This window comes from Gasterosteus aculeatus, chromosome 15 (genome assembly GCF_964276395.1).
Source record: "Gasterosteus aculeatus chromosome 15, fGasAcu3.hap1.1, whole genome shotgun sequence".
NCBI classification, from domain to species: Eukaryota; Metazoa; Chordata; class Actinopteri; order Perciformes; family Gasterosteidae; genus Gasterosteus; species Gasterosteus aculeatus.
Window position 1 is genome coordinate 12,298,546 of NC_135703.1, and position 25,807 is coordinate 12,324,352.

The following is a 25,807-nucleotide window of genomic DNA, read 5'->3' on the forward strand; positions in this document are numbered from 1 at the left end:
TTTAATGTCCAACATATTTTATCAATAAATGTTCCTGATTCTTTTTTCCTAATTTCCGATTATGGGATGAAATAAATATCATAAAACACTAGCTAATATAATTGACAGCCGTACATTTTAACTGTTGTCACAGCTTTTGTTGTTGTTTTGGAGTATAATGGTCTACTACTGTCAGTAATCTCATTCTGTGTCTCGCACAAACTGGTGGATAGTTACGACAGGTATTATATTATATTAAGATATATTAAAGACATGGAAATGCATTAATAAAACACGTCTCAAACTGTTTCTACCTCTGTCCTGTGGCAGTATGCTACTACTGCTTTCATCTAGTCTAATAACTTTGTAATTAAATACAAATATGTATTCACAAATTTAATAACAAGTTGAAATTCAAAACTTTTCAGTCCACTTCACTGCGAAGTCTTGTTCATTTCAGGCTCAGGAAGTAGGACCATAAGAGGCGTTTTGTAGTTCCCGAACGACCAATGAGCTGCGAGTGCTTCAAAGGGAGCCAATGGCGTGCGGGTATTTCCACCGACCACCAATCAGCTGCTGATCTGACCGATCGGCTTTCAGGAAGAGGCTCAAAGTCGCCTCGCAAGCCGCAGTGGCAGCACTTTGACAGCGAGCTAGTTAGCTTCACTTCATACCACTGCTCACTGACCTCCGCTCCAAAAATGGCTGGTGTTCGAGCCCTTGGTGTTCTATCCAGATTCACATCAAGGAGATACGCTCTCTATTCAGGTAAACACCTAATGTATCCGGTGTTTTAAACATTGAACGCAAGTTAACGTGGTGAATAATGCTGAAAATGTGATTTGCTCTGCGTCTGAGGGTGATTAGCTTGTTGGACTAGCTGTTAGCTCCTGAGGTCCAGAAATGTGTAGGATGGGGGGGGATTCATTCATACAACAGTATTGTGTTTCAACAGACGCATAGCCGTATCTGTACGAATAACTAAACGGATCATTCATTTAAAGGGAAACTTTGTGTTTCGGCGAGCAAGGTTAAGTGTAAACGTAATGACGTCCGTGCCAGCTAACGTTAGCAAGCTGCTACAGAGTCCTTGATAAAAAAAATCAAACTGTTAACTACTGACGTTACTTTGGTCTCTAAATATGCTTCTGTCAAGACCGCGTAGACTGGGATATTCCAGTGTTTGCCATTGGTTTGCCATTGTGATTACTAGCCTGTGAATGGTAGGCGCAGGATGTAGGTGAAGGGTCGTTCTTTCCTCTGGGTTACACAGCATGGCCGAGACCGTCCGGGGTCAAAGCAATATTACCCATAATGTTATGCCATCGTGTCACATGACGTCACACGTATCTTGTACTGAGACGGGTTGTGTATAGGTTTCAAAATGTTTCTATTTTATTTTCAATCAATATTGCCATGAAAGTGAATCAAGTGGTTGGATGATGTGTGATGTTAAACGCACTTATAATGTGTGTATTGTTGCTATTCAACAGGTGCCACATGTCGCACCTTCTCAGTAGCTCCTGCAATGCTCGGTAATTTTTTTTATTATTTTTATCATATTGTTCTAGTTCATGCGTAGAAGTAACCCTGTTTACTGACACATTCTCACCGTCCACTATATTCCTTACCTATTTTTAGCCCGTACCCATGTGAACTATGAAGTCAAGGGCGATGTTGCTGTCGTACGGATCAACGACCCAAACTCCAAGGTGTGCGCTCATAAATCACAAATATGACACTTTACGCCTCTGAATTGTGCCCTTTTGTGATGTATGTCTACCTAATGGTGTCGTCTCCCTCCAGGTGAACACACTGTCAGTCCAAATGCAAAAGGAGATGGCAGAAGTAATGGATGAAGTGTGGGCTAACAACGCTGTTCAAAGTGCTGTGCTCATCTCCTCAAAGCCGGGCTGCTTCATAGCTGGAGCTGATATTAAGTAAGCGCAATCTCGTTCAATTCACTGCCTATTTGATGTTGAGTGTGCATGTAATAATTACTTCTTATGTTAGTTCTTCTACAGTAGAATTAATTTACATTGTTAGTTTATCCAGTTTTTATTTATCCAGTTTAGCATGATCTAAATTAAGGTCTTGTATTTGAATGAATTCTCAAAATGTCCTTACCTTTGGAGTTTCTTTGATGTACTGAACATCTCTTACAGTATGATCCAGGGCTGTAACAATGCAGAAGAGGTCACCACACTTTCTAAAGAAGGGCAAAAGATGTTTGAGCGGATTGAAAAATCACCGAAGCCCATTGTTGCTGCCATTAACGGCTCTTGTTTAGGAGGAGGCTTGGAGGTAAATACAAAGTTATTTCTGCAACTCAACTATATGTTTTAGTGTATTTTAAATGATTTGATGATAATCGGATGTAATGGGCTCTTCTTGCATTTTAGTTTGCCATCGCCTGCCAGTACAGAATTGCAACCAAAAGTAAGAAAACAGTCCTTGGTACTCCTGAAGTGATGCTGGGTCTTCTGCCTGGTGCAGGTGGTACTCAGAGGCTCCCCAAAATGGTTAGTACTGCAGTTACATTCCCCAGATTTCCTCTTTGAATGACTTGATTTTATGATGTAACCAATAACAAATCACCATGGAACTTTTAACTAGTTGATTACTTGCATTAAGATCATTTTTTTAGAAATGTATTTTTAAATATGCGCATTAGGGGATTATCTAATGTTAACTCTTTGTGAATTCAGGAGAACTCTACATTAGCAAATAGACCAAGTATGTGTTTTTTGGAGGTGTTTATTTTCATTGCTGTAAGAAAACATTTTATGGAAGCAAAATGGGCCTGGAGTGTTAACCCTTAAATATAAAACCCATGCAGCACATAATGTGTGAAAGCGTCCTATAGACATTATAACATGTTGTCTTGTGATGGAACAAGACCTAAAATGGCTACGCTGAGTAGCAAAATAATCTGGTTATCTCATAATTGGTTTAAGATGTTTACGTGGGCCTTGGAGATCCTACACACCGATTCTATCCCCCCGCCCATCATGTATAGTATTCAACCAGCCTGTCCTTCAACGCATGGGACCATGACTCATCTGTCCAAAACATGATGCAGGGAGTATTGATAATAAACTAGTTCACACAGGTTTTCTTTCACTACCGTAGGTTGGTCTACCAAATGCCTTTGACATGATGCTGACAGGAAGAAATATTCGGGCAGATAAAGCCAAGAAGATGGGGCTTGTCCACCAACTGGTAGACCCCTTAGGTAAGATTGACTCGCATACAATCGGATAATATTGAACTGCTGCAACTGGGTAGTAAACAAATGTATCGATGTGTAGAAATTGTAATCTTTAGTATGTATGTATTTGACTGTGTATTAGTTCATTGTTGATCTTTAGTATAAATTGACCGGTCATGGTTATTTTGCAGGACCTGGGCTGAAGAGTCCAGAGGAGAGAACAATGGACTACCTTGAGGAAGTTGCCATTGAATATGCTCGAGGGATCGTCAGTAAGAAGATCCCTATCCATAAAGTGAAAGGCAGCATGGAGAGTAAGTTGTTATTGAGCTTTTGACTCCTCTGTAGTCATTTAAGGTCAATTAACAACACTACAATAAAGATTCAATGTCTTCTCTCTATAGAAATTCAAGACTACGTTATGAGCTTTGGGTTGGTCCGAAATCAGATTTACAACACTGTCCAGAGTAAAGTTATGAAGCAGAGCAAGGGGCTTTATCCAGCCCCCCTGAAAATCATTGAAGTAAGTAAAAATTCCTCCTAAGCAGTAACAGTCTGTGATAAAATTGTGAAAACTTTTATTTTCTTGTGATTGTTATGGAAAATCTTGTAGTTGGCTCCCTCTCTCTATTGGCTTCCCTGCATTGTTACTCATCATAAAATATTTTTAAAAGTTTGAAACTGTTTTCCTCTTCTTCACTTCAGTGCGTAAAGGCTGGAGTTGAACAAGGCCCAGTGGCCGGATACTTGGCTGAGTCTCAGGTAAGGTTTTTTTATGCTTTACCTACGCCATTGTCCAATACAGTATTTAAACTCTGTCATTGTATAAGTGAACATCGCTAATTGTTAGATTTGTTACAGAATTTTGGTCAGTTGGCAAAAACCTCCGAATCCGCAGCCCTGATTGGTCTATACCAGGGTCAGGTAGCGTGCAAGAAGAACCGCTTTGGAACTCCTCAAAGAGAAGTCAAGTAAGTGAATATTGCCTTTGCATGCTTGTCCGATATGACGATTAACACATGATCCAAAATATTTTTTATTAATTAATAAAGGAACCCTGCTGTTTTATTTTAGTTAACACTTGTTAACTAACAGACAAAGCCTGGTCTGATAGTGGTGTTGATATATTTACTCTGATTGCTAACAAAGTCTATCCTGAGGTTTTGTTTTTGAGTAAATAAAGTATAAGATTCACAGACTCTTGCTTTTTTTAAGGTAGTTGATGAATGTTTGTTTTTGTTGTTGCCCACTAGGACTCTGGCTATCTTGGGAGCAGGTCTGATGGGAGCAGGCATCGCCCAGGTGACTGTGGACAAAGGTGTGCACACGGTCCTGAAGGACACCACTGTGTCTGGACTGGCCAGGGGAGAGCAGCAGGTGTACAAAGGGTGGGTTGGCATTTCAATATTAGTTTTTTTTTTTAAAGAAGGTTGATGGGATACTATATTCCATTTAAAATGTCGTTTTTTTTAAACAAGGCTCAATGACAAGACCAAAAAGAAGAACATCACGTCATTCCAGAGGGACTCCATACTGTCCAATTTGACCGGCCAGCTGGATTACAGCAACTTCGCAAAGGCTGACATGGTTATCGAAGCTGTTTTTGAAGACATTAACATCAAGCACGCAGTCCTGAAGGAGGTGGAGGCTGTAAGTGTGACTGGAAAGAGGCTTCAAGTGCTTTTGTTACAAAAAGACACTACTTACTTAGTTAAAATATCAGTCCACGCTCTGTATTTAGCAGCAAAGCCCAGGGCAGTATTGTGTGACTTTGAGCCACATTCTAACAGACATTTGTCTGCAGGTTGTTTCCCCTCACTGCATATTTGCCACCAACACATCTGCATTGCCCATCAAGGATATTGCTGCGGCCAGCAAGAGACCCGACAAGGTGGGTACCCGGTTGCCTTGTAGTGTCAAAAGTGCCTTTTTAGATGAAAGAAAACAATGTTGCTGAATACTTTCTGTGTATCCCTAGGTGATTGGGATGCACTACTTCTCTCCAGTGGACAAGATGCAGCTCCTGGAAATTATAACCACTGATAAGACGTCCAAGGACACTACAGCCTCAGCTGTGGCAGTCGGCCTGAAGCAGGGCAAAGTCATCATTGTTGTCAGGGTGAGGTTACGCCTCATTTGTTGTCTTTATTCCCTGTGTAGTTTAAAAAGACACCGTTACAGGCAATTGAGTTGTTGAAAGGAACTTTATATATATATATATATTATAATATATACTTCAATTGTATATTTTACAAATGTATTTGCAGGATGGACCTGGCTTCTATACAACAAGGTGTCTGGCTCCCATGTTGGCTGAGGCAGTAAGAGTCCTTCAGGTTTGTAGTATTACCGGTTAAAAATGCATCTGTGAACACTGTTTTGTTGTGCACTAGGATTTAGGATCATGACTGTCCACGATCAGCTAATTTGAAAAAAGCCTATTCGTCCTTCTGTCCTAACTGCTAAGCGTGTGGTTAAGCTATCTATTTGCATTCACAGGAAGGTGTTGACCCCAAGAAGTTGGATGCACTCACCACAAGCTTCGGGTTCCCCGTGGGTGCAGCTACGTTGGCTGATGAAGTTGGTATTGACGTTGCCGCCCATGTAGCCGAGGACCTCGGCAAAGCTTTTGGCTCCCGCTTCGGTGGAGGAAATGTGGAGGTTCTGAAGACCATGGTGGACCTGGGATTCAAAGGTGTGGTTTCTCACATTGACGCATTTTGCACAGTTGTTGAATAAAATGTTTTGTGTTGTGTACACTGCACGTTTCCTTTTTTATTCATTCCTTGCTATTTATTCTTTTTTTTTTTTATTCCCTAGGTCGCAAATCAGGAAAGGGTTGCTACATCTATCAGCCAGGCCTCAAGACCAAGGAGGTGAACCCAGACATTGGCAATGTCCTTGAGAAATTCAGGATGAAACCAAATCCCGCTGTGTAAGTTGACATTGGACAAAGCAGTGATCAAGACTCACCCTGTGCCTGTCTGTAAAATTACAATCACATGCAGTTGTTGGTAAAATTGTCTCATTTGTTACTTAAAACAATCTTATTGAGCCATCTACATTTGAGGGATTTACTCTTACATGACTCTTTTTTTTTTTCAGTTCATCGGACTCTGATGTGCAGTACCGGCTCGTTTCCCGATTTGTCAACGAGGCCGTGCTGTGTTTGCAGGAGGGCATTTTGATCAACCCTTTGGAAGGAGACATCGGGGCTGTGTTTGGGTTGGGATTCCCGCCCTGCCTTGGAGGTCAGAGTTCAAGCTTAGTCCTTGTCATATGAGCTGCTTGTGCCCCGAGGCTGCTTCCTTTATAAACAGACAGAGCCCGAAGGGCGTCCTGTTCTGTCTTTTATGTGAATTTAAAAAAACCGAGGATCTGCAGTGACGAGGCATATTTTAAGGATGAATTATGGAACTTAATTTATCTGTTATTTATAGTTCAGTGACTCTGTTTAGCCGGAGGTGGAGCTAAGCCTGATGACCTGATTGGAACCAGGCTAGTCTGAAAGAATAACTATGGATTTATTGAAATAAGCCTTATTTAACTAGCAACCCCCTGTTGTTCACAAATTATAAAAATTAACAATGCTAGATCAATATCCCCATTAAACATGTATCCTCTGACAATAATTCTAAACATGGCGTCTTCCTGCTTGCAGGACCTTTCCGCTTCGTGGACTCCTTTGGTGCCGACAAGCTGGTGGAGAAGATGAGGCAATACGAAGCGGTCTACGGCAATCAGTTTACGCCGTGCCAGCTCCTTCTTGATCACGCAAAGGATTCTACTAAGAGATTCCACATGTGAACCACTGACTCACCGTGTGTGCCGGTAGCATTTAATAGACCTGCAGTCCGCCACTAGAATGTGCCTGACATGTATAACCCGATCGGGGGCAAACCCAATTGGAATACACTTGTGTTGCAAGTTTATTAAGTACATCTTGTTTCTGCAGTCTAATAGAGAAGTCCTTGGCCTTCAAATGTAGGACAATATAACCTTCATGAAGGTGGGAGTCAATGGTTTTATCCAGTGCGCCCAATAAAATGGCAACTGAGTGTGTTATGTCAGAACAATTGGATGTTTTTTGTACTTTAACATTGATTTACTTGATGGTAATGTATAGCTTGAGAAGCAGATGGAGGCTAATTATTCACACATTGCCAATGAAAGACACTGGAGGTTAAAGAATTAAAACGTTTTCCCAGCTGATGAATTAACTCTATTATTAATGAATGTCTACCAGGATGTTTCAGCGTGTCTTTTTTTTGTACGTTGAAGACGTTTCTGGCCTCGTTTGAACAATGTTGTAAATCTAAAGTCCGAATAAAAATTTGTTACGGAATCAAACCTGCCTTTTTTTCTTCTGTTAAGGTGCGTTCAAGTGTCAGGTGCAGGGTAATTTATCAACACCGCGAGACCACGCCTGCGTACCACGCTGCGCTCCAATTCGTTGCTTGGGTCACATGTGTGATTTCCATTGTCCGCAGAGCAGGGCGTGTACGGCGGGGAGTGTCCGCTCCTCAGCAGGCAGCATCCCTTCTACCAGCCGGTGACATCGCTCCTTTCCGGAGAGATGCTGCGACTCCATCGGGCCGAGCGCAGCGGCCCACGTGGGGCGCGTCTGCCCGCTGGCACCGAGAGACATTACACCACCTGAGAGAGAGAACGCCCTTATAACGGACTGACGGCACTTTTTTTTCTTTTTCCGAATTCTATTTACTCTGTTATGGACCAAAATGCCTAAAGCCAAACATTGCGAGGCGGTGCGGGTGGTGGTGCGATGCCGGCCCTTCAGCAGGAGCGAGGAGACCGCGGACTGTGAAGACATCCTGCAGATTGATGACCGACTGGGACAGATCACCCTCAAGAAGCCGAAGGCGCCACCCGACGAGCCGAGGAAAGTGTTCACGTTTGATTCCGTGTACGGCTGGGATTCAAATCAGGGCGACATTTACGACGATGCCGTGAGACCCCTCGTGGACTCCGTGCTCCGGGGCTTCAACGGGACCATATTTGCCTACGGACAGACCGGGACCGGTAAAACGCACACCATGCAAGGGGTTTCAAACGACCCGCAGATGAGAGGCGTCATACCAAATTCATTCCAGCACATTTTCACACACATATCCAGGACTCAGAATCAGAAGTACCTGGTGAGGTCATCGTACCTCGAGATCTACCAGGAGGACATCCGAGATCTGCTGTGCAAAGATAACCGGAAGCTGGAGCTCAAAGAACACCCTGACTGTGGGGTTTATGTGAAGGACCTGTCCTCGGTGGTCACAAAGAACGCCGCTGAGATTGAACATGTGATGAACATAGGATCCCAGTCCAGGTCCGTGGGGTTCACCAACATGAACGAGCGCAGTTCTCGCTCTCACGCCATCTTTGTCATAACCGTGGAGTGCAGCGAGATCGGACCAGATGGCGAGGACCACATCCGCGTTGGGAAGCTCAACATGGTCGACCTGGCCGGCAGCGAGCGCCAGAGCAAGACGGGTGCGAAAGGGCAGAGACTTAAAGAAGCAGCCAAGATCAACCTCTCGCTGTCGGCGCTGGGGAATGTAATATCGGCCCTGGTGGATGGGAAGAGCAGCCACGTCCCGTACAGGGACTCCAAGCTGACCCGCCTGCTCCAGGACTCGCTGGGGGGCAACGCCAAGACGGTCATGATCGCAACAGTGGGGCCCTCGCACAAGCACTTTGACGAATCCCTGGCCACCCTGAGGTACGCCAACAGGGCCAAGAACATAAAGAACAAGCCTCGGATCAACGAGGATCCCAAAGACGCCCTGCTGAGGGAGTTCCAGGAGGAGATCGCGCGCCTGAAAGCCCAGCTGGAGGAGCGAGGGATGCTGGCCAAAGAGCGGCGGAGGAGGAGGAATAGCAAGAGACTGAGTAAAAGCATAGCCGGCACGGAGGAGGAGATGTTCAGGGAGAGGGACGAGGAGGTGTGGAAGGCCTTCGAAGAGCAACCTGAGGTCAGGCGGCACTTGAAGGATGAAAGTGACTTCCCCAAAGCTCTGTCGTGCCAGAGGGGCGGTGAGAGGTTAAAGCACCTGAACGAAAACAGGAAAAGCTTGGTGGACATGCAGTGGGATCAAGATGCTTTGGAGAAGATCATTGAGAAATACAAGGTGCGTGTTTTGATCACAGAGTGTGAGTAATGAGACACTGGTGGAACAAAAGAAATTGACATGAATAATTCATTGTCTGTCTTTGTTCACAGGCTATGGAGAGCAAACTGTTAGTGGGAGGGAAGACCATAATTGATCACACCAATGAGCAGCAAAAAATGCTGGAGCTGAAGAGGCAAGAAATTGCAGAACAGGTATAGAAAAACAACAATAATGTCTATTTAATGCTTCTAGGTGTGTGTTTTTTTGTTTTATAACATACACATACCTTTGCTGGGCTGCAGATAAGAGGAGAGCGTGAGATCCGGCAGCAGATGATGTTGCAGGACGAGGAGACCTTGGAAATGAGAGAGACTTTCTCCTCCCTGCAGCAGGAGGTGGATCACAAGACAAGAAAGCTGAAGAGGGTGAGATCCCAAAACGAATGAATCATAATGCAAAGCAGTTTGTTAAGCATCCCTTTTGTTTCCGGGGCTTTTATTTCTGATTCTTTCTGAATGAAAGCCTCTGTGTGTGTGTGTGTGTGTGTGTGTGTTTTGTATCATCAACATCTCCTCCAGTGCAGCTTTAGTCTCACCGGTAACAACAGCGTCATCTCACTAATACCAGCGTCCTCTATGCCCACAGTTGTACGCCAAACTGCAGTTGGTGAAGGCAGAGGCGAGAGACGTCATTGACGAACACGTCATAACCAGACAGGAGCTCGAACAGACGCAGAGCGAGCTCACCAGAGAACTCAAGTACAAGTGAGTAGTGACAGCAGGGAGTACACGCTCGTGTACCTGCGCTGCTGTTTCACATCGCCGTCACAGGTGGATTTCCGTCGCGTTCAAATCATTCCCAATGAATTGAAAGACGGGGAAGGCAGAAAGCGTTTCATCCTAAATGGCGCGATGTTGCAAACGTCAACATTCATTTTTTTCAGTGTGGCATTACCATGTAGTTGTACATTTTGTCATGTTAAAAACTGCGTTGAGCTGTGTTCTACTGTGTTTGCAGAGGGTCATAGGGGTCATAACATATCTGATATCAAAGATATGCATTTTGATGAAAAATACGCTTTTGAATTTCTCCTAGAATTCCTTAATGTTATTATGATCAAGTCAGCAAATCAATGTCGGAGCATATTTTTCTTCATCTCTCCAGTCAGGAAATTAAATACTTTATATTTCTTAGACAGCATTTTGTTTTGGTTTGTCATGGGATAAAAGGTTTTACTAAGAGGACCTCTCCTCAAATTGCTTCAACTACACAAACTTTTCTTGGCCGCCTCTTCAATTTTCCCGCTGTTCTGTTTCCTATTGCAGATATCTCCTGATTGAGAACTTCATACCTCCAGAGGTGAAGAACAAGATCATGAATAGACTGTACTTTGACAGTGAGGAGGATCAGTGGAGACTGCAGCCGGTACTTCCATCAGAGAGGTCAGTGATCGCTGCCTGCTGGGAGTGGTACTGCAAACAAGAAAGATCATCCAAAACAAATAGTACATCAACCACAAACGGCATAAAACTGACCTACTGTGTGAAATCCGCCACACGAGCAGCAGAGATAACAAGTTTCTACACAATTATTTACATAAATAGACCACAATGCAGAACAGCTTTAAGGGATATTGTGTCTTTTTATTGTTTTTTGTGGATTTTATTTTTTTGTCACTCTGCAGTTGCTATTTTGGTTCATTTGACCTCTACATATTACTCCTAAATGCATCGGCAGGAGGAAAATGTAGAAAACCAGTAAAAGAAGTATAAATACATCAGACAGGCTGAAGGACAGTGGGTCTATACCCGAGTAATTGTGATTGTAGCACCTCTCAAATCATTCTAATGGTCTTCTGGATTATGTCTATTTAGCTGAAAACCACTGTGTTATACATGCACACAGAAGGGTTGTAAAGCTGTAAAGCCAAATGAATCTAAATGCAATGGATATGTATGCACTACATTTCCAGTAAACAGATGCCTTTGTATAAAGAAAACCAGACACGCGTGGTGTTTTTCTTTCTTGATGTCGTTGGAGAGCTGACTGGAAGGTAACACTGCGAGGATAACAGGTTTTCTTTCCCTCGCTGGGAATCGATTGGTTGACCATATATGGGGCACTTGAGAAGCTTCCGGAAGCTGGAGACTCAACAGCCATGTACATTAAACAGAATACAAACCCGTCTTTTCCTGTGTGTTTATCCCAGTGCCCCCACTCAGGTCAAGAGAAGGCCTCTCTCTGCTGTTGGATACAAGAGGCCAATCAGCCAATATGCACAGATGGCGGTTTCCACGGCAACTGGGGCCCCATCCAGATACCAGGTCAGTGCTCGGACAGTTGGCAAAAAGTACAGCAGAGGCAAAAGATGTGAAATCGTGGGATTATGCGCCACGGATTTCCTCTTCACAACCTCCCACTTGGACCTAGAGGACGTGGAAACGGCTGTAGTAGCTATGGAAACTATTTACAGCTTTAACAGTTACATTGTGTGACAATAAACTAAATGTTAGCCCATAAAGTTAAAAGAATATTATACAAATAAAAGACAGCACTCCAAAATTGGCTTAATTTCAAGTAATAAACATACAAAACATGTATTTGCATTATAATTATTATTAATAATAATTTGTAATCTTCACTTGTGTTTGTTCCGACAGGCTGAGAACATAATGCTGTTGGAGTTAGACATGTCTCCCCCGACCATGTTCACTTTGAAACTGAACGGCGCTCACCTGGAGAGAGCCTTTTCTCCCAGGCTGATGTGCGACCTCCTGGTAACTGGTCCCATTAGAGAGGGCAGCGCCACGTCGTCACGGGTCAGGAAGTCCCAATCCTGGTGAGACAACAGCCGAGAAAGGAATGTTCTACCCTAGTTTCTGAAATACATTTTTGAGCACATATTTATGGGTTCAGTTATGGAGATATTTCCTTTTTGTATTGCAATTCAGAAAGGTGGGTTTAAATCAATACACAAGAGGATTTACATGATTTCTACTCTTTTATTTCATACAGCATTTACTTCTGCTCACTGATTTCCTCCCCCAACATTTTTTACACTCAAATCCAGCATTAGTCTCAGTTTTTAAAATAAATACCTACTCATGCGTACATTGATTTGATATCAACACCATTAAATCTTGTGGAATAATTTAAAATGTATGATGCAAGACCATAGAATGCTGCATTTTAAATGTCCTTATCTTTGTTTTAATGTTTTACAGGTACCAAGCACCACGAGCAACATCCATCTCATCATCTTCATCATCCACAACTCTGACATCACAATCTCATAGCTCCTCTTCTGCCTCTCAGAGACAAAGACCATCATCTGCTTCCTATCTTCCACTGGAAAGTCCCATTCAGACAAGCGCCCCTGATAAGTGATCTGCGTCAACTGTGTAGAGGGCTGGCCTTAGTTCATGGTTGGGGGGCCAGGTTATATTTTACCTACATTTTTCAAATTGATTTTGCATCTTTTTTTTCTTGAGAAAGAATTACTTTAGTAAGCATGTATTCAACTCCAAGGAAAGGAAAAAGGAAGACTGTTGCCTTATACAAAGCACATGGCTTACCTCTGTCTCAATGATTAGCACAGCACAAACTTATTAAAACCAGTTTATTGTTTTGATGGTTTTAAGTTTTTAATTCTCAAGTTGATAAGTACCTAGTCTTTGCCAAAACAACATAAAGTAGTAATTGAGGGCCCCAACCACTGGGGGGCCTCCCTGGTCTTTATCCTGTATGCTTGATGAATGTTACTTGAATGTCTTGGCAATGTCATTTTGAGCCAAAAGTGAAGATGCTCCGTTGATTAGCTGCCTTATTTTGTCATAGTTGTGAAGTCGTGACAAAGTGCGTTCGCTTACGCGTGAGAATAAACACGGATGTGATCTTGAACTGACTGCTGTATATTTGTCCCCAAACCGTTTTTACTGCGATCCCGGGTCGTAATTCCAGCGGGCAGCTTAATAAACAAATAAAACCCCGGAGACCTCGCCGCGGCGGCTTCATACAGTGAGCTGACGTTTCCTCCGGAGTCACGTGACCCGTTTACAGTAAGTCCAACATGGCAGACGGAGTGGATCTTCCACGGTGACTAAAGCAACACTTCCAACTGGAACGGACACATCCAACGCTGCTCCGCGGGAAGAGACGGCAACAATGCGGGAGAGGCAGAAGAAAAAGAAAGGGCGGACGTGGGCGGAAGCCGCTAAAACGGTATTCTAGGTGGTGTTGTTGTTTTTTAAATCCGCCGTTGGTCGTGGTTGTTTTTCCCCCTCTGATCGCTCCCGGTTTGTACGACTGTGTTTACGGGTTCACGACCCGCGAGGCCCGTGTTGACGGTTGGGCGTTCGAAGGAGCGCTGTCACCAGTTAGCCGCGTAGCTGTCATCGGTGCAGCGTAATGCGTCGAGGCAACTGTCGGCTGTGTGTGCACCCGAAGCGTCTTTTACTTAAAAATGAAAAATAGAAAAAAAGAAAACCCCCACATGTGTGTTTTGCGTCCACATGCCGCAGGTGACATGTTTGTCACGATCTGAACGTCGAATAAAGTAAACCCGAAGTTGATCACGTCAGGGTTGCCCGCTGCTAGCCAGGCTAGCACGCTAGCTCCTGCTAACGCGTACTAGTTCTTCAACAAGTTTGATATTAGTCGCAAACTGAAAGCGGTATAACAGAGAATATTCGCATTGAATTGAGATTGAAATCCGCTGCCTTGTCGCCAAAATACGTAACCAAGTTAATATATTACAAGCAAACGCTTGGCGATATGTCAGAATATAATGAATGCTGCTAGCACTATAGCTAGCTGCCTAGGTTAGCATGCTAATGACCGCAAACATATCAAAACTCCCCACAACTGACTCATAATTAAAGCTCAACGTTGTTTATGTAGACGTCCACCTTTCAGCTGTGCATACGCGTTATCTGCAGTTAGGCTGGTCATTAAACGCACGACGTTAAACTCCAGCGATGGTTAACATTCCCTGTGATACCGTTACTCCGAGTCCTGTTTTGCTGAGATGCTCAACATGTTACAGGCTCGACACGACTGTACAAGCTGGGACTAAAATAGAAAGCCTGTACGTTGAACACCGGAGGGAAAGTCTCTACTGTGAGCTTGTTTTTGATAATGCTACGTTATTATTTTTAGGTTTTGGAGAAATACCCAAACACGCCCATGAGCCACAAGGAGATCTTGCAGGTGATCCAAAGAGAAAGACTTAAAGAAATAAGGTAAATATGATCCTGGTATCTTCGCCTTACGACAACAAATGTCTTTCAGATAGGAGACATCATCCCGAGAAAGAGAGAGGGAGGACACCGCTTCCTCCCGCTGTTATTGATTGCTTATATCAGTACTTCCCTTTTTTCGTGTTCACATAGCAACGGTTATTTTACTCAATCAATAACTCTTTCATTTCTTTTTGTTTCACTGTCACTGTTCTCATCCAGAAGGTAAGAAATACTAGCCCCCACCCCTTATCTTAACAAACTCACTGCCATGCTACTTTGTCTGGGTTTAACTTTTGCATGTTATTAACAATAACATGGCCTAGGGTGCATTTGCATATAGACAGTGTTTTAACTAGACTTGCTATAATTCATAATCCACTTGTTGCATAAAAATATACTCAACATTATGAAAAAGTAAAGGATTGATTCTGATGGAGATGTTCCCATTCTATTGATTAAAAAATCAACCCAGTTACACTATCCACAAAATATGTACGAGGGGTTAAAAGATAAATTATCCTGCGGGCAATATTTGTTAAACACATGTTGCATTTTTCTCAATTTGTTTTATTACAAAATGTTTTGCTAACTTCACTTTACATAGCATACTGCATCTTCCACTGACAGAAAAAAAAGAAATTACGCCTCACTATGTCTCCCTGGATACAGAGGCGGCTGAGTCCTTAATTAACTCAAGTATGCTATGAAAATGTTGGACTTAACTACAGCAGATTTGTCATGAACCAGTTTTACTCAACTGATTCTGTTCAAAACATTGAATTCATTAACTGCACTGATGTCAATCTGCCCTGAAGTCATGTTCTCTTGACGCTTTTGTAGCAATTTCCCCCACCGGATATCAGACCAGCCTTTCCACTTCTCGCGTCTTTTCTCCCAGCTGTTTGAAGACGATGTGTGATTTGCTTTTTTCTCCCCCCTCATGATCCAGTGGAACCTCGCCGCTGGCATGTCTGAACGCAATGCTGCACACAAACTCTCGTGGAGAGGAGGGGATCTTCTACAAAGTCCCAGGCAGGATGGGGGTCTACACATTAAAGGTCAGTTAGTTAGGTAGCCCACCATTACCGTGCCACTATTGTGTAAAAGATTACGCTGCCAGTCTACTTCAAGAACGGGAAAACCTCCTTCCCGTTAGCGTCATGAGAGAGTAACCAAAGATGGGCACCTGCGTGCTCTTAGACTGAGGGCGTTGGTTGAATTCCATGTGTATGAAGTGGGATGGACGCAGGCGGTGCTTGAGAATAACCGTTCTTCCCTTTTCCATAATATGTAGAAGGACATCTCCGATGTGGCAAACGAACTGTCTGAGGAGGGCTCCGAGGAGAGCAGTGACAATCTGTCGGACTCCCAGAGCACAGAAAACGACAGCAGCGCCCTCGCACGAGAGGGCAGGAGAGGAAGGTGGATGCGAAGAGGTACTGTGCACCGCCTACGGAATCGATGCTAACCGTTTGCATATCACTACATGCCTTTACTTAGGTTGAGGACTTTGCAAGAAATGTAATATTGCCAAACTTCAATGTTCAAGTGGGATTTTTTTTTTAAAGTTCCGTCTATAGAGCTAAAGAATGAAGGCTTGTCAATAGGAGGCAAATCCACCATGTTTGCCACCATCGGCAGCGATGAGGCCCTAAGTAGGAATTGTGCCTCTACTCGTTAGTTCCTTCCTGCTGGTTGGTTAGCGAGCTCTGTTAAGACCACGGCAGTTAACGCCCCTTCTCAGCCGTTGAGAAAAGTCATTGCGGAAGCAAAGGAAACCAGCTGAAGAAGCCGAATAAGGCGGCAGCATAAATTACATCGTCTCCTCAGAGGAAACAAGTCTTGGAATACACTGAGCGTCAAACATGATGAATGCAAAAGGTGGGTTTTTATCTTTTTAAGCAGACGCACCGTGTCCAAAGGGTCCTTTATTGATTTTGCATCAGAGCAGCGGCAGGCTGCACATGAAGGTCACGCCGTGGCAGCTTGTGTGCCGTGTAATCATCTTCTTGTGAATAGCACGCCCGACTGCACGGGATGCACAGCGAGTTGGGAGAATGATCTTCTCCTCAAGTAGGAATTATTACACTGCGCTATCAATGACTCATTATTTCTCTCTGCCGCTTGAATATTTTAAGTGATTGTTAGAACAGGAAACTGGATCTTCTCAGCATGACATGTGACCACTTCCTCATTATGCACTAGTTAGAAACTGCCAAGCAAATAACCTTGGGTCTGAGTGGGAGGATGCAGATATTGTTTTATTTTTGAAGCAATCAATGCAAAGAGTATCGCAATGTCAAATGTGTTTTTTCTTTTTACATGTGTGTGTGTGTGTAATATATATATATATATATGTATAACAGAGAGGTTGACGTGAACGATCTCGCTGTTGTTCTGCCCATTTGAAGGAATATGCTATTTGAGCGACGTAATGCAACCTGCTTCTTTGTGCAAGGCATTGGTTTCGGTTTCATCCAAACAAAAGCACGACGTTGTAAAGTGTGTAAACCAGCCTCAGGAAGTGTATTCTGTAACATCTGTTTTGTGCGTTTGTATTTGGTAGCTCCCTCCAAGCTGCAGTCACAGCCGTCCTCTCCGCAGCCTCGGTGCACGTCGCCTTCTGTCCCCGCCGGTAAACTCATCTCTCCCTCGCAGAAACACGGCAAGAAAGCTTTGAAACAGGTACAGACACATTCGCCAGCACGTTCTTTATTCCTCGACTGCGCTAATGATATCTTCATAGCGGCGTAAACACGTCTTGGTTGCTGCACAAGTTCCTGCCACACCCTCCTTCACACAAATGCACTCTTGTTACGTTTAGTAGTATGTTTGTGTAGTTTTACTTGCGTCAACATACACAGTGTGGCGTTTTTAAAGGAGACTGGTACTATTAATATGAAAAACCTGTTCTGATGTCAATCTGAATCAATCTGCACCTCTTATTAAGATCAGAAGTTATTGTCACACCACATTCTTTAAACTTGTCTGCTGACACCTTCTCACTAAACGTGTACATAAACATGTTGGCTGCAATAACTATCCTTCCGTTCCCTTCCTGTAAAACATCTCAGGCTTCAAAACAATGAGGTGGCAGGAAAAATCCCTACAGCTGATTTTTTTTAATGTCAATGTCCTCATAATCCGCCCTGTTCAACATTTCTCCCTTTGGCTGTTTGTGGCTCTTGTGTTGTATTTAAATAGATTTCACCTGATTGGACAGATTGTAATTCACTCCATCTGTGCTGGTGTGGCCTTTAGCTGTGAAGGAGCAATTTGTATTCATTTACTGAGCGTAGGAAACACAGGAAGGTTTTTCGATTGGGCAAAAATAGTTATTGTGTATTTTCTTCTTAAAACCAAACAAAGACAATTGGCGGATCTTCTTAGATTGCTTCTTTTATCGTTTGACATTGTGAGGTGATTCTTGTGAGATTCACAACGCAGAGTTGCGTTATGCCTGTATTATGCAACTTATGCTTCATTGCTGCACTGCTACTCACCTGTTATTTAACCAGGCGAGCAGTGGCCTTTCTGTGTGGAGTCTGCATGTTCTCTCCGTGTACTCAGGCTTCCTCCCACAGTCCAAAGACATGCTCTGTAGATTAGTATTGGTAACACTAAATTGCCCGTGGGTGTGAATGGTTGTTTGTCTCTGTGTCAGCCCTGCCATTCGATGGCGAATCCAGGGTGTACCCAGTCTCTGCACCCCGTCTCTGCACCCCGTCTCCCGCCCAAAGTTAGCTGAGATTGCCCCCGCCCCCCCCGCCTGACTGATAAGCGGTTTGAAGATGGATGGATGGATGGATGGAAGGAGGAGGGGTTGCAGGGAAAACAGCGGGTTTCACACGTTTTTCTAATACTGCTCATGTCCGTCCGTTTCTTCCTTATTTTTCTCTGTTTCAGGCCTTGAAGCAGCAGCAACAGAGAAACCAGCGCAGACAGGGGGGGATGCCAACCAGCCAGAGTCCTAGACTACTTCTGAAAACCATCAAAGATATGTCCGACACCAGTGCTACTAAGACCGGTAGGTGGCAGCTATTATATTGTCAAATGCAATATAAAAAGGAATCAATAGTAGTCATTTGGGATATTGAACCAGTCATATCATAATAAGCGAGTTTCGAATGACAAATGCAGTTCTTAAGAATTGTCCTGTTATTGTTGCTCAACAGAAGGCATTGCATCACCATCACCACCATCTTCCAAACATGAGTCATATAATTGGCAGCATCATTGTGGAAACAGTTAGATCTTTCTACTTTTCCTCTCCAAACAGACTTGTGCCGCCCAGTCGTCCCTCGGAAGGTTTCTCAGAGGTCAGGCCGCCTTGGGGCAGGTCAGTCAGACATCTACTCAGTAAATCCAATGGCTGGTGAACTTCTATATTTTCTCAAGGACGCCCGAGGGGAATATTTTCAAATGAGGCATCAAAGTCCACCTCGACTCAAGGGAGGAATGATTCCATTTTGGTGGCCGAAGAAAAACTTCCCTATGACCTCACAAAACACATTTTGTAATGTCACAATGAATTACGATTGCAATGGTTTATTACAGTAGGGAGGTCGGACAGTACCGCCACAGATGTGTAGTCGATTCATGGAAACAAATGACAAGACGCGTTGGAGTAAACGACCCAAAGCCTCAGTTGCGTGATCGTCTTTGCTTCTGCTTTGACATTGCAGGCCAGCTAAGACGTACAAAGTGCAAAATAGATGTGGAAACTCCAGACTCCATTTTGGTCAACACCAACCTAAGGGCGATCATCAACAAGCACACCTTCTCCGTCCTGCCTCCTGACTGCCAACAGCGGCTGCTCAAACTTCTTCCTGAAGTTGACCGTCAGGTGGCTGCAAAATTCTCCTTCTTTTGCGTTTCTGACATGAACTAGCACTCAAGTTGAAACTGTGTTAAACCTGAGCATTAACCACACAGCTAACCTCATCGCAGCATTCATTAAATGTCCTGTGCATCGTATATGAGAAGCAGAAGTCCCCGTACCGATGATGGTGTTAGTCATAACGTTGTGCCTCCTCCCCCCCCCCCCCCAGGCTTGCATGGACGGCCTTCAGAAGGTCACCAGTTCTGCCTTGAACAATGAGTTCTTCACGTCAGCGGCTCAGTCTTGGAAGGAGAGACTGGCTGAGGGTCAGTGCAGCTGTTTCCATCTGCTAATGACTGCATTCAGTTCACATTCATAATATAATTAATAATATATAATCATGTCACCAAGGTTCAGTGCTACAACACAGAACGTTTTCTCTACAGGAGAATTCACCCCTGAGTTGCAGCTACGAATACGCCAAGAAATAGAGAAGGAAAAAAGAGTTGAGCTCTGGAAGGACGGCTTCTTTGAAAACTATTATGGGGAAAAGTAAGTATTATTTACAGCATCGTATTGCTTAAAGATATGTTGAATCAACCTGTTAGGTTAATTAAAAAAAAGAAAGTTAACAATCCCGTGAAAATAATGTCACTTCACTACTAGTGTACTGTATATTCCTTATAATTCCTTCACAAGCTCAATGGTTCAGAAATGTCTGTGTTCCTTTTAAGAGCGAGATCACCTGATTCATTGATATCTTGGTCCATCCGTGTGCCTTCCTCTTGTCTCTGACTAGTTCTGGGCTCAGCTTTGAGGAATCCAAAGAGCTGACGAAGGCTGACGTGAATCCGGAGTCCGCCGGGCCCCGTTCCCCGCCTCATCGGACGGGACCTGCCGCTCAGGCACCGGTGGATCCCAAGGTCAACGAGGACAGCGACGCTGCAGCTACCGCCGCGAAGGACGCCAAGCCCCCGAAGGAGCCCGGGAAGACGCAGTCTGCCCAGAGGGAGCCCGTCCCCACCACCGAGCCCATGAGGACGCGGCGGGCGCAGTACGCCGAGGGCCGTAAATTGAGCGGCACGGCGCAGGCCGGGCCGACACCTACGGCGAAGAGACCGCAGGCCGAGGAGCCGACTGAGAAGGCCTCAGCAGGTGCACTGCCTGAGAAGGAGTTTAAAGAGGAAGTGAAGCAGGAGGAAACCAAACTCCCCCAGCTGCCCGTAAAGACGAGCCGCTCATTATCGGCTAGTTTGGAGGTAATAGAGGACCAGCCACAGGTGTCTGTGGTTAAGCCAGCCGAAGACTCTGAGCCGCTGAAAAGGAAATCTCTCGGTGGGATCGGCGACGAATTGACACCAGAGAAAAGGCCCCGTTTGACCTCGGTGTCCTCATTGTCCTCAGTCTCCTCTGTATCTCCTCCAGCGACATCCTTGTCTAGCCCTGCTACACCAACCTCGGCAACAAATCACAGGATTCCTCCACTCAAGGTAGGAAACATGTAGCTACCTCTTGAGTAAACGGAAGTAACATACCATTATATGTCATTTAGCTGATGCTTTTATCCAAAGCGACTTACAATGGGTGCATTTAACCACAGGGATACAAACTCAGAAGAGCAAGAAACAAGAAAGTGCACTAGAAAGGTTTCATGGAAGAAAAGAAGAGGTGAAGGTGCAAAGAAGCAGGCTAAAGAAAGGTTTAGCTTGCTTCTTTGCAGAAGGCGGCATTCACACATCCGCAGTAGTTAGAGAGGCATTAGGGAAATGATGCATAGAAATTTCTCAAACCCCTACCGCATTTCTCTGCTGCTGATAAATATTGTATTTATCTATATTTGGGAGAAACTTCAATGCAAGTCTTGTGGTATTATTATAAAATCTCCTTTTCTCTTTTAACTCCACAGATACCGGTGGCACGAATTCTTCCCGTTCCTTTGTCACCAAGTCAAGTCTCCCCCAGGACTCCTCTCCCAGCCCCGCTGAGCAGCCCGGGCCGTACCGGTGCTCGCACTTTGGCTGACATCAAAGCAAAAGCTCAGCTGGCCCGGGCGCAGCGGGTCGCATCGAAGGGAGCGGTGCCGGGCCCGGTGCCGGGCCCGGGGCCGGGCGGAGGCAGCGGTGAGCAGAAACTGCCGTCGCCCAGCTCGACGCCCCCCCAGGCATCGACCAGGCTACCGGCCTCCAGCAGCAGCAGTCGGACCGGTACGCCTCCTTCTCGCCCACTGGAATCTTTTGGTCAGCCAAGCCCCAAGTCGTCTGATACATCTCGCCCCAGCAAAACGGACGAAGACGTCCAAAGTCAATCTGCTGGTTCGGTCGGTGCAGCACCCGATGGCGTTCATGCGCACGCCCTGAAGGCACAGGAAACCATTGCTGGATCAACAAAGGCCGGCTGTTGTGCACGTGCAAATAACACGCTGGTCACTCAGCTTCTGCAGGGGAAGGAGGTTCCGTTGGAGAAGATCCTCCCTAAATCGATTTCCACCTTGGAAGTGAAGATGTCAAACGTACCCTGCGGTAGTAAGGGGAGGACGGCGCACTCTGCTGAGCACAGGGCAGATAAGCCACTGTCCCACCACTTCAATGCAGCAGGAGGAGTGGTCTCAGAATACACAAGGCACCAAAGGGAACTCCCCGACAAGCAGACTCAGGAGCAGATCCTGCAGACTCTAATGCAGAGGAAAGGCCAGCAGAGCCAGTTTCACGCTGGCGTGGGGCCTCAGCACGATGTCCACCAGCTGGTGCATGCAAAAGAACGCCAGGACAAATCCAGGATTACGGGGGGACTTCTGGGTCGAAAGAGGATACCCAGGCCTGCCATGACGGGGCATTACCTGCTCAACGTGTCCACGTACGGGCGAGGACAGGAGGGCAAGAAACTGCAGCAGTCCGTCATCTCCAACGTGTCTTTGTCCAGTTTAAAAAGGGAAAGCACAGAAGAAGAGGAGGCGGCAAAGGGAGAAGAACCCGCCAGTAAATGTTTCTTCCCTGCCGCTGTGGTTAAAAGCGAGCAGCTTGGATTCTCGATAGCCAAGCTTGACGAGGCGTCAGGCGTTCAGCATTGCCCCGGCGTAAAGACCGAGCCTGGATCGGAGGACGGCGCGGCCTGCGGCGAACACAGCTGCCCCGGCGCCGCCAGCTCCTTTTCTCAGTCACTCCGAAGGCACCTGCAACTCCGCACTAGTACCCAAGGAAACTCCCAGCCGTGTCTTACGCCAGCGGACCCCCACCACCAGCGGCAGGCTGCTTTTCACGCGCAGAGGACGCTCGATGACCAGGAAGCCGCGGCGGCGCCATGCTACGGCGGCACCATCAGCATGTCCGTACCTCACACCCTGAGCCACAGCGCCGCGGGCGTGTGCTCCCCCGCCGCCTCGTCTGAGGCGGACGGCGGCGGGAGCGTCATGTCCTTCTCCGTGACCGTCACCACCATACCCGCCGGCCACTCGGCGGAGCGCGCCGACCCGGGCGAGGCCTCGCCCCAGCGGTCGTTCATCGAGGGCGCCGATATGGAGGAGGTGCAGTCCAAGTGCTACTGCAGACTGAAGGCGATGATCGTGTGCAAGGGATGCGGAGCCTTTTGCCACGACGACTGCATCGGCCCCTCCAAACTGTGCGTGTCGTGTTTAGTCGTGCGATGATATGAAACGAGGAGGCCTTCGCGACGGAGGTCGCGGTTTGATTCGTGTTGAAGCCAGACGCGAAGCAGGAGCAGGTCATTGACAATCAGTCGCCGCAGGGGTGAAGAGCTTTCAGCCCGCGGACGAAACAACCATCACGCGGCCGCTGTGCGAAATGGAAGGATTTACACTGGATGGTCTTTTGTTTCGACGACTATAAAAAGCTCTTTTTGAGAGAGATGTCAATCAGATTTTCAATCAACTCAGTAGTGTGTGAGATGTGTGACCAAGGTAAAGTCTGGCAATGTTTGCACTCAGCTAGGGTTAGTGTCATATATTTTTATATATATATAAATCTATATATAGTATATACGTGTAGTTTGAAACTAAAAGAGGAGAGAAAAAATGAATGTTGCTATTTTTGTAGAACATAATGACTGTTTTGTTAATAATACTGACACTTTATTATTGGGCCCAATTTAGTTGTGGTTTAATGGCAAAAAAGGGCGCTTATGATAATCATTTGGTGTAGAGTACCTCCTGGCATTTATGCACGCATGGCAGGAAAGTGCAACGCACAGTAACTCTTTTTGTGTAAAAACTGTACATTTATTACTCATCACACACAATAACTAAAAAGAACATGAATAGCTTTAGAACGAATAAATGGCTTGATTTGTGAGGATTGCACATAACAACATTAGTTTTTGACTAAGCACTTGAAAACCACCTGGATACATGGTAGTAACTGTGTACATTGAAACTTTAGGTTTGGAAACTTTTATATATAACATTACAGACATCTTCCTTTGGGCAAATTGAGATATTTTCCAGGTCTAGAGTAAATTCCTACTGTGTGAACCTTCATTTTCTCCCCAAAGAAGCCAGTTTGTAGATATTGTCACCCATGAGGTGAGTTTTCTCATGATCGTATGTTTATATTCAAAGGTCAGCAGTGGAAAACGGTCAAAATAACACTTAAAAATAAACCGGCCAAGGGAGAAAATGAAGATAATTAAGCTTTTTCACTATAAATATTTGTTGATTTACGGTATATGCCTTGATGTAGATTTATTTTTATTTGTGCTGCACACATTGATTAAATCAATCCTCTTAATTACAAATCATTGTTGATGTGGAAAGAAAATGGAGAGCAACAGTAAGTTATGCTAAAACGCTAAAGGTTTCATCATGAAGTGATTTAATCAGAACACGCTTCAGTTTTACAAAACGATTTGGCGGTACAATATGAAAGTGGTTGTACTGTTACCATTTAAATGGCCTTTTTTCCAGAGAATCATTCAGAGAATGAAGTACCCTAAGCACAAAATATTACTGCATGGAGTTTATATAATGTACAACAACTACAATGTGTGAACATTGGTGTTGTTACAGCCATTTGGATAAAGTTAACACAGTGTGAATCGTCACTGTACCATATAATAACTTTCAAAACAGCAGTGTGGAGCGTCGACTCAGCGGCTTTTTCTTTTGGTGTTTGTGTATCAACTTTATTTTAAAATCTGGAGGCACAAAGTAGACCTGTTTTATAGCAATCATTTTTAAGGTAACTTTCCAAAGTCACCTTTTACAGAAAGTAATATTGTAATCACAAAGTAATATATTTTAATTAATATATTTTAATATAAAAAAAATCTATTTGCTAATTGTTTTTTGAATATCAACAGGGTATTTACTATAATACTATATTGGCAGTCAGTTTTTTCCTGGACAGACCGCCAGACAGAGAATAACTTGACTTTTATAAATCAAGCCCATTCATCAATATCCTGTATGGGACAGTTCTGGTTCTTGCTCCTGGATCTGTTGGTCTATATTTTCCCATAGAGGTGATGTCGTTTATATGAACCTTTTGTGCTGTTGACCTTTGTGTCATTACTTTACGTTTTTAAAGCACCCTTTGCTTAAATAAAGTCAATTTTTTTATGTATTTCTTATTAAATCGGGGCTTGTGGAAACATGGAGAGAGTCAGGAGAGCCTTCCACATATTTAAGGGCCATTTCAATAAAGCTGGCGTTCCTGTATTTAATTTTGTTTCCACAAATTGAATATATCCCCCATGAATATTAAGTTCTTATTTGGTTGCATGTGATGTTAGGATGTTGTATTTACTCCTGTACAGTTGGGGACTGGGTTGCACTGCAAAAAACATGAACACAAAACAATCAAACAACTCAAAAGGCAGCTGAAATCTTAGTTCTGAGGACTGAGCGGTGCGTCAGGCAGCAGTCCCCGCTGACACGGAGCTTACCAGAAGAGCAGTTCATAAAGCTTTGTCCAGAACGCGTCGTGGACAATCAACACCATTTTTAAAATGTCAACTTTTATCACTAGATGAATCTTTTTAATATGTCTGCATCATTTTGTCTCCATTTAAACTCCGGGTGAATGTAAAATAGTAATCAGCACTTATAAACAAAGTGTATTTTATTAGAAGTTATAGACTATTATGAATAAATAATTAAAAGAAAAGCGTCATGTCTCCTCTTTGTCTCACGCAGAGGGACGTCAATGCTCATAAAAAAAGTCTCACACATTGTTCCATGTTTAATATCAGCTTGTGATTGAAAGTTTAACAAAAAGCAGAAAGCCTGAGTTTACATATCGGGGTAGTTATGTTTACTAGAAGTGGGCCGTGGTGGTCTAATGACTAGCTCTTGTTTTTTACAATAGACCTGTTTGATAAATCTTCTGTGGCTCGGATTGGCACGAGACTCGCCAGTTTAAATCCTCAGTTATAAAATAAATATGTGTGTCTTTGTAAACCGCAGGTCCACGTTGATATTGTT

At 44.4% G+C, this 25,807-nt stretch overlaps 3 protein-coding genes across 5 annotated transcripts; all 3 read left to right on the forward strand.

The window, feature by feature from the left end:
• Positions 1-504: 504 nt before the first annotated feature.
• Positions 505-7,540, forward strand: hadhab (hydroxyacyl-CoA dehydrogenase trifunctional multienzyme complex subunit alpha b). The gene is made up of 20 exons (XM_040200239.2): positions 505-747; positions 1,473-1,514; positions 1,621-1,691; positions 1,786-1,919; positions 2,145-2,283; positions 2,382-2,501; positions 3,112-3,214; positions 3,382-3,504; positions 3,595-3,713; positions 3,896-3,952; positions 4,052-4,161; positions 4,444-4,578; positions 4,669-4,840; positions 4,995-5,081; positions 5,169-5,309; positions 5,458-5,526; positions 5,690-5,885; positions 6,011-6,125; positions 6,296-6,441; positions 6,852-7,540. The coding sequence occupies exons 1-20, from the start codon at positions 681-683 to the stop codon at positions 6,995-6,997; spliced, it is 2,292 nt and encodes a 763-aa protein (XP_040056173.2). The 5' UTR covers positions 505-680; the 3' UTR covers positions 6,998-7,540.
• A 98-nt stretch (positions 7,541-7,638) lies between these two features.
• LOC120833270 (kinesin-like protein KIF3B) lies at positions 7,639-13,212 on the forward strand. Its single transcript, XM_040200240.2, has 8 exons — positions 7,639-9,330; positions 9,423-9,524; positions 9,615-9,737; positions 9,958-10,076; positions 10,638-10,754; positions 11,522-11,636; positions 11,973-12,151; positions 12,537-13,212. Exons 1-8 carry the CDS (start codon positions 7,930-7,932, stop codon positions 12,697-12,699), a joined length of 2,319 nt encoding a protein of 772 aa, XP_040056174.2. The 5' UTR covers positions 7,639-7,929; the 3' UTR covers positions 12,700-13,212.
• asxl2 (ASXL transcriptional regulator 2) lies at positions 13,210-25,490 on the forward strand. 3 transcript variants are annotated; one of them, XM_040200226.2, is made up of 12 exons: positions 13,210-13,533; positions 14,470-14,552; positions 15,502-15,610; positions 15,847-15,988; positions 17,119-17,237; positions 18,459-18,579; positions 18,832-18,891; positions 19,238-19,398; positions 19,604-19,700; positions 19,821-19,926; positions 20,174-20,864; positions 21,281-25,490. In XM_040200226.2, the coding sequence occupies exons 1-12, from the start codon at positions 13,477-13,479 to the stop codon at positions 23,015-23,017; spliced, it is 3,483 nt and encodes a 1,160-aa protein (XP_040056160.2). In that variant the 5' UTR covers positions 13,210-13,476; the 3' UTR covers positions 23,018-25,490. The 3 variants fall into 3 exon arrangements, with proteins under 3 accessions (XP_040056160.2, XP_077945803.1, XP_040056161.2); XM_078089677.1 differs by lacking the exons at positions 13,210-13,533; positions 14,470-14,552 and adding an exon at positions 14,608-14,774; XM_040200227.2 differs by lacking the exons at positions 13,210-13,533; positions 14,470-14,552; positions 15,502-15,610; positions 15,847-15,988 and adding an exon at positions 16,278-16,433.
• The last annotated feature ends 317 nt before the right edge of the window (positions 25,491-25,807 follow it).